The sequence below is a fragment of the Carassius gibelio genome, chromosome B2, assembly GCF_023724105.1.
Source record: "Carassius gibelio isolate Cgi1373 ecotype wild population from Czech Republic chromosome B2, carGib1.2-hapl.c, whole genome shotgun sequence".
NCBI classification, from domain to species: domain Eukaryota; kingdom Metazoa; phylum Chordata; class Actinopteri; order Cypriniformes; family Cyprinidae; genus Carassius; species Carassius gibelio.
Genome location: NC_068397.1, coordinates 17,474,271 through 17,486,910, shown reverse-complemented (window position 1 = coordinate 17,486,910; position 12,640 = coordinate 17,474,271). Strand labels below are relative to the sequence as shown.

The 12,640-nt window shown below is 38.2% G+C and overlaps 3 protein-coding genes across 3 annotated transcripts; 1 reads left to right on the top strand and 2 right to left on the bottom strand.

Moving 5' to 3' along the window:
• Positions 1-2,633: 2,633 nt before the first annotated feature.
• Positions 2,634-4,906, bottom strand: selenop2 (selenoprotein P2). Its single transcript, XM_052547837.1, has 5 exons — positions 4,748-4,906; positions 4,381-4,629; positions 3,689-3,901; positions 3,428-3,536; positions 2,634-3,325 (listed from the first exon to the last, which is right to left on the bottom strand). The coding sequence occupies exons 2-5, from the start codon at positions 4,599-4,601 to the stop codon at positions 3,032-3,034; spliced, it is 837 nt and encodes a 278-aa protein (XP_052403797.1). The 5' UTR covers positions 4,602-4,629; positions 4,748-4,906; the 3' UTR covers positions 2,634-3,031.
• Positions 4,907-5,708: 802 nt separating this feature from the next.
• Positions 5,709-9,198, bottom strand: si:ch73-382f3.1 (uncharacterized protein LOC100151273 homolog). Its single transcript, XM_052547836.1, has 4 exons — positions 8,756-9,198; positions 8,476-8,629; positions 7,189-7,361; positions 5,709-7,116 (listed from the first exon to the last, which is right to left on the bottom strand). Exons 1-4 carry the CDS (start codon positions 8,903-8,905, stop codon positions 6,742-6,744), a joined length of 852 nt encoding a protein of 283 aa, XP_052403796.1. The 5' UTR covers positions 8,906-9,198; the 3' UTR covers positions 5,709-6,741.
• Positions 9,199-9,522: 324 nt separating this feature from the next.
• toe1 (target of EGR1, exonuclease) lies at positions 9,523-12,480 on the top strand. The gene is made up of 7 exons (XM_052547835.1): positions 9,523-10,192; positions 10,296-10,336; positions 10,426-10,522; positions 10,609-10,767; positions 11,032-11,291; positions 11,383-11,545; positions 11,774-12,480. Exons 1-7 carry the CDS (start codon positions 10,079-10,081, stop codon positions 12,401-12,403), a joined length of 1,464 nt encoding a protein of 487 aa, XP_052403795.1. The 5' UTR covers positions 9,523-10,078; the 3' UTR covers positions 12,404-12,480.
• The last annotated feature ends 160 nt before the right edge of the window (positions 12,481-12,640 follow it).

Sequence of the window (12,640 nt, the reverse complement as noted above, 5' to 3'; positions counted from 1 at the left end):
TACTCACCGCCTGCGGTTCCAACACACCATCGTGACCCTTTTTCCTTGGGATTGCATCATCCTTAAGAAATAAACGATACGCAAATCCGTCGTCAAACTGGGCCTTGTGAACAAGCATCTTCGAAATGCAGGGAACAAACAAAAACACTTGCACAACTCCGTTGATGCTCTGTAAAAATAAACTCCATCCACTGGTCCCTTAATGCTGTTTTTTTTTTTTTTTTTTTTGGTAATCTGTGCAGGGTTGTCTTGCCCTGGCAACCAAAAACACACTTCTTTTGTGACTTTTCGCGACGCTCTCCCTCTGATCAATGAAATGTCTGTGCTGCTCAGCCTCGCTATATGGGAGCGCGCGCTCTTCCGGCAGAAGTACGTCAGGACCCATATAAGGAAATTCCGCTCCATCTAACGTCACACAGAGCCATACTCGAAAAAAACTTTCCAAAACTTGTGACAAACCGGAAGGAGTATTTTGGGAACAAAAATACTCCTTCAAATGTACAACTTAGTTTTTGAAACTTTGTCAGTGTTTAGCATGGGAATCCAACTCTTTAACAGTGTAAAAAACTCAGTATGCATGAAATAGCATTTCACCCCCTTTAAGAATAGTTCACCTTAAAATCCAAGATGTAGATCAGTTGAACAGATTTGGAGAAAGTTAGCACTCCATCTCACCAATGGATCCTCTGCAGTGAATGGGTGCCGTCAGATTAAGAGTCCAAACAGCTGATAAAAACATCACATTAATCCACAAGTAATCCACACGACTCCAGTCCATCAATTAACATCGTGTGAAGAAAAAAAAACTGTGTTGGTAATACATTAATTATTAGGATTTTTTTTTTAACTTCAAATGGTTGTTTCAGGCTAAAATTTTTCGTTCCAAAATGTTGCTTTTTCCAGAGAAAGACATTTTGTATGAATCAGGAGAGAAACATGCACAGATTAACAATTTACAAGGGGAAACAGTCCAAAACAGTTCTAAAAAATATGTCTGTGGATTTTGATGTGATAGGACAAAGATGATGACGGATTAATGGTGTATATTTCAATTACAAGCATGTAGCTTTTCACTTTACGTGACATTTGGACTCTCATTCTGACGACATTCACTGCAGTGGATCCATAGATGTGCAAATTATGTAATGGTACATTTCTCATGAACTGTTCTGACTGGGAACACCTCAAGTACATCTTGAATGGGCTAAGGGTGAGTACATTTTTAGCAAATTCTGCTTTTTGTGTGAACTATTTCTTTAAACTTAAACTCTTTTCAATTACTTGGCACTACCTTTGCATAAATGTCTCATGATTGATAGTATAATATTGTAACATTGGTCTAAGTGGACTGTTGCATGTAAATAAAAAAATCTTACTCCAAGGTAAGAACACTTACACTGCCCTCCCACACTTAATACTTGACCCCTGCCCAGTTGAAAACCATGATGATACACATGCAAAAAAGTAAGTTGATTGGCCTTCTTCCTCAGAACACCTGATGATAATGCCATTTACTCATTATGTTATACACATAATAAGACATTCATAAACAATGCTATCAAATATCAAATATATTTAGTATATTGATGCATAAACATTAACTTCTTGGGGGAAAATATAATCATTTCTATAAAAATAATGTGCTTATCCTCATTGCCAAGGGGGTTTCTGAGTAGTACACATCAAACTGTAATGTAAAAATGTCTTCCGCTTACGACAGTCAGCGGAAGTGAGAAAAAGGTGTTTATTACCAAAGGTGTTTATTGGAATATGGATATTTATCTAACAAAAACAAATGGATTCACTACAGGAGGCCTGTATTCACCTCCCGTAGCCATGTGAGGGACATTTTATAAAGGATGCAACAAACACCCGCTGACCCCCATTGAAAGGACTGGAGGGGCCAGGAAAATTTTTAATATAACTCTGAATGGAACCGTATGAAATAAGAGAGTCACATAAACCTTGGATGCTTTGAGGGTGAGTAAAACACAAGCCTATTTTAATTTTTGGTTGAACTAACCCTTTAAGGAGTTTGGGCTTTGTATCCTCCCCCAAAACAGAGAAGGCCTGCCAAAATCCCCTGGATAACTTTATTCTTTACCATCAGCTATTTTGAGCGTTGTACCACATTAGCTATTTAACAGTTGCTTTTTATGGACACTATCAATTAAGCCTAATTAATAGGCTGCACAATCAATACTGTTTTTAAGCCTAGTTTTATAAAGTAACCTTCAAATGACTTCTCAAACTTAGTAATAATGTTACTAATAGGCAGATTTCTTTCTTTCTTTTAATCTCAATTTAATGCTCTAATTACAGGCTGTAATTGTCTTCTCTGAAAAGTGATGCTTTGTTCACATTCTTAAATACATTATATGAGTTGACGGCTGGTTTTGTGGAGCATGTAGCTGGTTTGTTCCTTGTCCAAGGTGGTCAACTAGCCCTGTCCAGCATGATCAAAGTCTACCAGGTCAGTCCCAGCCCCAGCTTCTAAAATAGATCATCTTGGACCAACCTGGATGACCATAAATGTAACCATAAACCCAGTAGCTAGAGACAAATCATTTCCAAATTCAACAGCACAGTATCAGCTAAAGGTTCAGACAAGAAAAATGACACATGGTAGATGCTTTGGTAGTTATAATAAATGCTGATGTAGATTTATTTTTATGCAGCTCCTTGCATACAACTTTGGGTCATAAACATATTTCCTTAACACATCGTATGATCACATAAATACAAGGCAGTAAACAAGTAATACAAATAGCAAACTCTTGCATTCAGCACTCTTAGATATTCTCTTGAAGGAAGCAGGAAAACAGAAGTCTAGTGTAAATGACTCTTCTGCTCAACATCCGTATGCAGACCCCTGACTCAGGTTTAAAGTGCACACTTCATTAAGAGCAATGAGAACCCACTGAATTCCCCTTAAAGGTAAATATAAGGTCTGACACAAGAGCAGCTCCATATAGATAAAAAAGTAAAGTTTTAAGCTAAAATACAACAATTATCGAGAAAACAACAACAACTATCTTGTGTGATGACTATGTTCTTGATGTGAATGCTGGATTGGTTTCTTTGGTGCTCTGGTCACATCTGAATCACCTGTGATGTTATTTTTATTTTGATGATAATGATGATGATGATGATGCACATGTTGGTGCTGATGATAATGCACATGTTGATTATGATGATGCTCATGATTATGGTGATGATGGTGAACAGTTACAGGCCCTGTATGGTTAGTCTTATGGTTGTTCACTTCTTTAGGTTTGCTTTTGTTGTTCTCGAAGCCTTCCGATAGGGAGGAGTTTGCATGTAACTGGAAGAGAATTTCAATAAATGATTTTTTTTTTTTTTTTTTTTTTTTTTGCAAACACTTCATAAATGCAGCACTTTCTGAAACTTGAATATTTTGACTCACTGAGCAGTTGCATATATTTTTGTGGTATGTGGCCCTGATGGCAGCTTCTATATAAGGGTATTGAAGGAAGCTGTAGGGCAGGACAATGTGGAAGGTGAGATGTCCACATCTGTGGAGAAAGGAAACACTAAAGAATGACCATGATATTGAACACAGAAAACAATGCTTGAGATAACCTTCATATGAGTACAAAACTCTAAAGAGACACTAGTAAGACTGGACATATTTCAGGATGGATTTAGAAGTGTGTTTAGCCCATACCTGTCATATACTAAAAAATCATCCTTGTCTCCCTCCAAGATTTCCCAGACGTTGTTTTGCAGTGGGGTCTGCTGATACACAGGGATGCCCTCTGCCGTCCTCCTCTTCAGCTCCCAGTACATGGCCCTGGACTGTGCGTCCTGCTCATTGACAACCAGGAACGATATGTTAGCCAGCTTGCCACGGGCCAGCTTGTCACGCAGCTTTCCCAACCTTCCGAAACACAAGCAAGAGAACACAAGCAGATTTAACTGACTGACCACAGCAACACAAACCCTGAAATTATATTAGAAATATGGAGGGCCATTATACAGATTGGCTGTAATGTCTGTCCTTCACATACATAGTATTTTTATCATATATTTTTATTAATTTGATAACGTTTATATACTGTAATTTGTATGATTACGTTTGTATAATACATTTTGCATAGTAAACAGATTTAAAGGAATAGTTCACCCAAAAATTATATTTAAAAAAACCAAACAGAAATACATTCAACATGAGAACGACACTCATACAGGAATAAATGATGACAAAATTATAATTTTTGGGTGAACTATCCAATTAAAAAGTGTAGAAATTAGGTCTCTTTCTAATAGTTTCTTTTCTTGCTTGCTAAAAATCTCTAACTAGGAAAGGCATCACTTTGAAGAATAAGCCAGTGAATTGCACAGCACCAGATCTCTCACCTGGTAGCCTGCGTGAGACAGAAATGTCAGCTCGCTTTAAGAAGAGCCACAACAACTACATTTCCTAGAAGGTCCTGCATCGGAACCTCGTCATCGATCTCCCACTTCGGAGCAGGCTTACAGATTCTGGAGCCATTGCTTTCCTTCTCCAGAAACAGCGGTGAAGCCCAAAGCAGAGCTGGAAAAGCAGACAACCACAGAGCCCAGAGAGCCTGCATCATGCCTGCTGAACTTCACCCTCCGCTATAGCTGCAAACAAAAACCACCAGTCAAACTAAAATACTACACAGTCAATTACTTTGATGTTTCAGTTAGTTTTACATTCATTTTATCCCATTCATGCATACACAAAAAACTCAAGCTCAACCTCAAGCTGTGCCCCTTGGCCTCCTCTGGGTCAGAAATAAAGAAAATTAGGGTAAGTTGTCTGGTCCGCATTTTTAAAGGCCTCAATCTGGACAAACCTCCCCCTAAACAAACAGAACAAACCAGTAAAAGATAGGATCAGGGACTGGTGGACTACAAAGTGGTCCAAGATAAATATGAATACAAGATAAACACACTGACTGATAACAAACTGAACAAGATTTTTTAAAACTAATTTTGTCATACCTTGCCATGGGGTATTACCATTAAATCAGCTCACTTAATATACAAATGACTGACACTTCTGTGTGCCCTTTTATATAAAAAGACTACAGTTATAGCATGAAGTAAAGAATGCAATAAACATTCTTGGATTAGATATGTTTTAAATCTACATCTAAAGTGTCAAAATGCTGTTTTAACACTGCTGCAATGCTTTGATTGACCTTCAGGATAGTTGAGGTGACATTTGGAAAAAGATTTAACCATAAATTGATGGAAGTTCATTAAAGTTGTATTTGGTTTTCTTTCTCCCTGGCAGTTTTCATTACTGTTTACTTGAGCTAATCATTCAGTGATCACATCACGTGAAAAACAAGTGCATGGGTAAATTGACTTTCCTGTGGAGATGATGCAATGGATTCAGTGACCAGTGTTTTCCAAATACTGTATAGCTAATACATAGTATTATTACAAGTAATTCATCATAGATATTAAAATCCATGTGACTAGTTGTCAGTTCATTATTTTCCCCTTAACATCCACTTGACCAAGGGTCTCAGATGTGCACACATGCTAAATAAATGTGAAAATAAAGTAGATTTTTTTCTGGGTTTGCTCTTAATACACCAAAGGTAATCTGAGATTTACTCTTGACGAAACATTCTTGAAAGATCTTACACTATCCCACGGGCAGAGGAATTGATTTTAGTTTTGCAACCAACAGTGTTTTATCCTTGAAATGACTGGGCCAAAGTACACTCTTTAATCAATGGAGTAACAAACAACCTTCAGTACAGACACGAGCGCCAACACAAAAGTGGACGGGTCCCACGAGCACGAAACATTCAGGGTTTTTCCTCTTTTAATAAAACTGGTCTCATTTAATTAAACTTGTTTAACTCTAAATGTTCCTCAAATAGCCCTAATAATGTTTTTTTGTAAACACTTCCATAAAAAAATGTTAAAGACAACAAAAACTGTTGGTTACCAACAATCTTATGTGTTCCACAGAAGAAAGTCAATCCAACAGTCTTTGAACAACATGTGGGTGAATAAAAAAAAAAAAGTTTATTTTTGGGCGAACTATGCCTTCAAGACAAACAGTTGACAAGGATCCATCAGAGAGCTGTTGAAATAAAACTGTACAGACAGATGGCAAACATGAACACAAAAACCAGAAACTCTGGTTTGCAGAAAGACAGAAGTGTATTATTCAGAACAGTTCCCTTCCGTTTGGCAACTGCATGAATCATCTGTGGTGGCTCTATAAATATGTGCTATCTTTTGGGCTACTAAACTCGTACACCAGATTTACATCACTTTAAAACAGCAATATACCACTTTATAAGAAGTGACAGAAGTCTCGTTTGTCAGCTTCCTCTCACAGAAACAAGCAAAAACATTCGAATATCTTTGTCTCGGTAGCAAAAATCAAGTTTAGAGTGATAACATTTGGTTTTCAGGGTACATTGTTATGATTCTGCGAACAGCTGAAATTTCAGTTTACCTCAATTTCCTTAAGATAGGTAACATTTAAGGGATTCCAACTACACAGGCAGATGCAGCACGTCCAAAATAGTTCATTTGTTAAAGAAAACACACACTAGTTAGTGAATCATCTCCAGACTGTTGTGGTATTTATGCAAATGGTTTCAAAATGCAATGACAACAAGCCAACGTAACTTAACCCCGTAAACAAACATCTTCTGCGAGTCCCGCCTTCGGCTGATTTAACAGTCAAGCATCGGCGCGGTCTCCTACAAACACAGCGTTTCAGGTCATGACTCCAATCAGTCGTTCATCACTCGTCACGTTGCCCTCCGGACTGTCACACGCTGTTATGATGCCCAGGCCGAGCTCTGCCAGTTCGTCCTGCATACTCGTGGTCACCATCATTTTGGGCTCCAGCCGATTGCAAAGCGTCCTGTAAGAAGGTAAAGGGTAGCCCAGTTCCCTTAGGTACTCATATCCTTTAACCCCCACTGCGCAGCGGATTTTACGGGCTGTCAGTAAAGTATCATGGGACCACACGGCTCTCCGAGAACGCTTGGCCAACGTAAGGGCGCGTATCTGATCCTCAAACAGGAACACCTGTAGCCCCTTCTCTATTTTACTCAGTTTGTAAAGACGTTTCTTCATCTCCTCTGCCTGTGTAACAAAGAAATGAGAAAATGTGCTTTTTCTTTTAAATTGATTATGATTTATTAGAAGGAATGTTACCTCTCTCTGTAGTCTGACTGTGTGTTGCTGTTGCTGCTCCAGTTTGGTTTTATAATGCTGGCAGAGAGAACAGGGTCGCTCCTCGTCTGTCCTCTGAACCCCATCCTCCTCTGAATCCACAGGCGGCTGTCGACGGGCATATCCATGGTCCCCCATGTTCAAGTCCTTTTCCACTACATTACATCATATAATATATTCATTTGCAGCACACAAAGTGACCTTAAAGGGACTGTTCGTGCCCTAAATTTTCATAATTGTTCTTTATGACAATGTTTTGCATAGAAAATAACAGTTTAACCCTTAGAATGCGTAATGGATGGATGTCTTATTGAGATACTGAATATTTAACACTGTTGAACAAAAAAAAATTATATACACTTAAACTATTACGTATGTCTGGTCACTAGTGACCCTTTGATCTTTTACATAAAATACAAAATAAACAGAAAATAGACATTCTTTTACAGATTTGTTTTCTTGTCATTTAGAATACTATGAAGGTGGATGTCTAACCTAAAAATGAATGAGGGAAGGACGGTGGATGACTTCCCGGGTCCACTAAAGACCCCATGTATTCATTTAAGGGTTCAACTTTCATAGGACACCCAGCAAATGATTTAGAATGTCATGAGGATAACAGATAATGATAATTATTATTATTTGTTTTGTTTATTCATGCCTTAATATATACCAATAAATACACTAACACAACAGTGTTTTTTTTAATGTTAATTATCAGTGAATTGGCTCAAATATGTGACAACGGACCACAAAACAATTCATAAATCAAACGTGTATAATATGTAGCAATAGCCAACAATACAGGGTCAAAATTATCGATTTTGTTTTATGCCAAAAATCATTAGGATATTAAGTAAAGATCATGTTCCAGGAAGATATTTTGTAAATGTCCTACTGTAAATATATCAAAACTTAATTGTCGATTAGCAATGTGCCATTGCTAAGGACTTTTGGACAACTTCAAAGGCGACTTTCTCAGTATTTAGATTTTATTTGGCACCCTCGTATTCCAGATTTATCTCGACCAAATATTGTCCGATCTTAACAAACCATGCATTAATTTAAAGCTTATTTATCCTGCTTTCAGATGAATCTCAATTTCCAAAATGTCCCCTATGACTGATTTTGTGGTCCTGCGTCACATATAAAGAGTAGGGGACTAGGGGAAAAACAACATGGGATAAAAGCATTAAAACATAAATTTTCCTCCCCTCTAATATTTTTCCATCACCTTGTCCCCTTGAGGATCCGTCCTAATAACTTTACCTGACTCATTTTTAACAGGTAGCACTGGTTGAGGGGTGACAGGAGAGGGAGGATCGGGCACATTGAACAGTGTGGGGATCGCGTTGGGTTTGAGTTTCCTTCCCCCTGCTGGTGATCTGGCGATCTCCTCAAACTGGCTTTCTTCAAAGTGGTCCTGCAAGTCACGGAAATGAAGCTTTGTGACAAAAGCACACATATACGATTACAGAGAAAGGAAGCCAGCAGAATGACTGTGTTGTTGTCTTTTGCAGAATGTAATACTCGCGTGCTCTTCACTTGCCTGGCACAGTCTGGAGCAGGGAGTCGGGACAAAATCACGCCGACAGTTTACAAGCCACTTTTTCATGCGCACGGGGTCTTTCGGGAAGCGAAAGAGCTGCTTTCCGATAGTTGTAGAGTTCGAGCAATTTGGAGCGGAGCATCCACCCATTTTTATTTAAATTCGCCAAATGTTTAACTTATCATCTGGGCACAACAGCGGTGACACGTAGCGGACTGCTAGCAGATGATTTAGCAGGTGTATTATTAAAAATACATTACAATTCAGAAAAATATACAGCAGTTGTTTTAGCAAACGCACGCAGTGACTTTACGGACAGCCTCTGTAATGCACTGAGTATAAAATACGATTTCTTAAGACGAATATGTTTTTCTAGTAAGTGAAATGTGGAGTTTGTTTGAGCCAAAATGGCGTCGGTAACTTCGATAGGCTACTTGATGACGTGTTTCTGCGAGTTGACTTTAGATATGCCTGTACAAAATTCGTTCACATTAAGCGCACATTGTGGCCAATGATTGTGACAAAGGGATAAAAAGTTAGCGAATTATTTTTCTTATTTTCATGAACCATGGAAACAAATGTTTAAATGGCCTTTTTTTCACACGTTCCTTATTCAAGTCTAGATTCATATTTGATTACATTTCATTTTCAACTGGCATGATTATTCGTTTTTTTTTTTTCAGTAGCCTATTATTGAGTTCAGTAACAACAGTTAAATACAAAACAAAAACTACGTAACCGGCCCAGGAATGTAAAAGAAAGAACAAAGCAATGCAGAATAAACATACATTTATAGATAGATAGATAGATAGATATAATTTAATTTATATTTTTATTTATTAATTTCTCTTAATCTGTCAAGTCCATTTTAAAGTAATTAATATTATTTAGGTAATTGATTATATTTTCATATGTACTTCTCTCTCCAGTCCAATAGGGAGCGGAAACGCGCCTTATGCCAAATATTCGTAAAACAGAAGAAAAAAACCGGAAGTATACAAACTCGCACTCTCACATGTTAGACGAACGATTGAATTTATGAACGTGTGAAAAACAGATTTACGACGTTTAAGGAGTAAATATAGGAGCAGCTGGAAAAACGTGAAAAGTAGACGCTCTAATGATGGGAACACGCATACTGTAGATAATTTCGGTTGTAATTTTTTTACTCTCTGAAATGACATTTTCAGCATGTCTACAGTAAGTTATCTGCATTGACAGCAAAATAATTTTGTTATAATAACAGCGGCGACACATAGCGCTGAAAATCGAGAGAAACTCGCTGTGTTTTTCAGATGTTAGTTTATCTGGCGAATTTATATAATGTCATCCTCAATGATAGTCCCAGTTATAGATGTGCTGGGAAATAACTTTAAGGAGTTGTGGGCAGCAATTGTGATAGCCATTAAAACGTCTTCATTCATCGCCATTGATACGGTAAGATAAAGCTCATTCTGTTTTTAGAATCTCAACCGAATGCAAAAATTAAAGTGTACGTTTCTGAGATATAAGAGTAATTCATGAATCATGCCTCTTGTAGGAACTGAGTGGTCTTGGATCAAGGAAAGCACTTCTAGCTGAGTGAGTTGTGCGAGTAAAATATTATTATCCAATATCCTAAAGGTCTGGATAAGTGATAATGATTTTTAAAAAATGTCTTTCCTTTTAAGATCCATTGAAGACCGGTACAAAGCCATATGCCATGCAGCTCGCACACGCTCCATACTTTCACTGGGCTTTGCTTGTTATAAAAAGCTTGACGACAAAGTAAGTCTATAACATTAACATTATTTTTTTTAGTTTTATTATGTAAATGGATATTTCCTTGATTCTTGTTCATTTCCTGTTTCTAGGCGGACAGCACATACCTGGTACAGGTTTACAATCTGACCTTGCTTTGTTCTGAGGAATACATCATTGAACCTCAGTCAGTGCAGTTCCTTGTACAACACGGATTTGACTTCAACAAACAATATGCTGAAGGCATTTCTTATTATAAGGGTAATGATAAAGTGAGTATGACTGAACCGGTAAGAAAAACGTTGATATTTTCAGATCTGGAGACTTAAAGTGTTATGAAACCCCTGTTTCAGCACTGGTCTGAGTCCAGAAAGAAGCTCAGACACTTGACACTTAAACCATAATAATAGACATAATGAGTGCCAAAGTTGTTTTCACTGATGTGCAACCTGTTCATATATGTTAACATGACAAAAAATGTGTTTTAGGTTTTCATGACACTTCAAGCAACTGTTTTTTTCTTTTGCTTATTTTAGGGAGGTGATGCCCATGGCGTAAACATGCGCTCCTTGTTCGTAGAACTGCTTAGGGCCAACAAGCCCTTAGTGGTCCATAATGGTCTGATTGACATGGTCTTCTTGTACCAATGCTTTTATGCCCATCTTCCTGATCGACTGGGCACCTTCATTGCCGATCTGTCCCAGATGTTTCCCTCAGGCATCTATGACACCAAGTATGCAACGGAGTATGAGCTGCGGTTTACAGCCTCATACTTGGAATATGCCTATAAGAAGTGGTATGTGTAATATCTCCATGTCAAAAATACAAAAAAGTGTACATGTCTGTGCTTTGGCTAAAATTTCAGGTAATTTCTTTGTCCTCCACAGTAAGCTGGAAAATAGCAAAGCCATTGCAGGAGGTGGCAATGGGAGTCATGTGTTCCTAGAGTTTTGTAAATATACAGGCAACATGCAGACCTACATAGACTACAGACCATGCTTGGACAACCAGAATCCAGACGGTGCCCTCAACGTCTGTGTTCAGTTCTCTGTGAGTTCCTCCAATTCCATTTTTTTTTTTGACATTCTAATAATTAAAGAATCCTGAAAATCCTGTATTGTGGTTTCCCAAAAAATATTAATATTATATTGTTTATTATCAAGTACTATCAAGATCAATGTCAGTACTGTAAATATTGATAAATGATCATTTTAAAATAATTATCAGCATTTATTAATGGCACACAATGTGACGCTCGTTAATGGTTTTCTGCTCTAGGCGTATGGATGGTGTCCTAATGGCTCTCAGTGCTCCATGTCACATGACACAGACCTTATAATCCAGCACGATGAGAAGACCAGAGAAGACAAGAGGAAGAAGAGGAAGCGCAAGAACAAAAAGAAAGGTTCTCAAGGGCCCTCCGAAACATGCAGTTCCCCGCAGGGCAAAAGGTCACACTTTGAAGAGACTGAGCTGGACCAGGCAGTGCCCACATCTGAACATCAGGAGAAGACCGCAAGTTCTGAGCCAGCAGATGCCACACATGCGTTCGAACCTGGGACAGCAGCCAGCATGAATGAAAATGAGGAATCTCAGGCAGAAGCATCCTCTGAAGCTCCTGTTAGACCAAAAGAGAAGAAAGCGGAAGGAGGAACTCACCGAGCAGGGTTTGACGCTTTCATGACTGGCTATATTTTTGCTCATGCCAGAAATCTGACAGAAAACGCTGAAGAATCCAGCACTGCTCCCCTCATCCCAGCGTGTCTCAATAAGCTCTTCCTCAGTGGCAAGTCTGTTCCTCTACATGTAGCCAAAAGCACCTTCTCCAAGTCTTCAAAGGCTCACGTGCACAAGATGGACTACGTCTGGGGAAAAAGCACTGCTGTAAAACCTGAAGGAACTGCATAGAAACCTTTGATTTTCAGATTTCGATTTTGTGAGCATTTTTGGTCAAATAAAATCTAAGTTTTTCTATGGTTTCCTCACCAGGGCTTGTCCGTTTTTCCTCTTCTGATTTATTTTAATCTAAATTCAGGCAAGCAAGACTGTATTATTGTAAGTGTATTAGACCAGACAGACATTAGACTTAATAGATACTACAAAAGAAACCTTTAAAAGCTTGGTTTAAGTCAAAGAAAAGCCACA

Coding starts and splice junctions, on each gene's coding strand:
- si:ch73-382f3.1 (XM_052547836.1), bottom strand. CDS start 8,905: ATGGGTGGATGCTCCGCTCCAAATTGCTCGAACTCTACAACTATCGGA. Junction 8,630..8,755: donor CCTGCTCCAGACTGTGCCAG/GCAAGTGAAGAG, acceptor CGTGACTTGCAG/GACCACTTTGAAGAAAGCCA. Junction 7,362..8,475: donor ACCTGTTAAAAATGAGTCAG/GTAAAGTTATTA, acceptor GATGTAATGTAG/TGGAAAAGGACTTGAACATG.
- toe1 (XM_052547835.1), top strand. CDS start 10,079: ATGTCATCCTCAATGATAGTCCCAGTTATAGATGTGCTGGGAAATAAC. Junction 10,523..10,608: donor ATAAAAAGCTTGACGACAAA/GTAAGTCTATAA, acceptor TCCTGTTTCTAG/GCGGACAGCACATACCTGGT. Junction 10,768..11,031: donor ATTATAAGGGTAATGATAAA/GTGAGTATGACT, acceptor TGCTTATTTTAG/GGAGGTGATGCCCATGGCGT.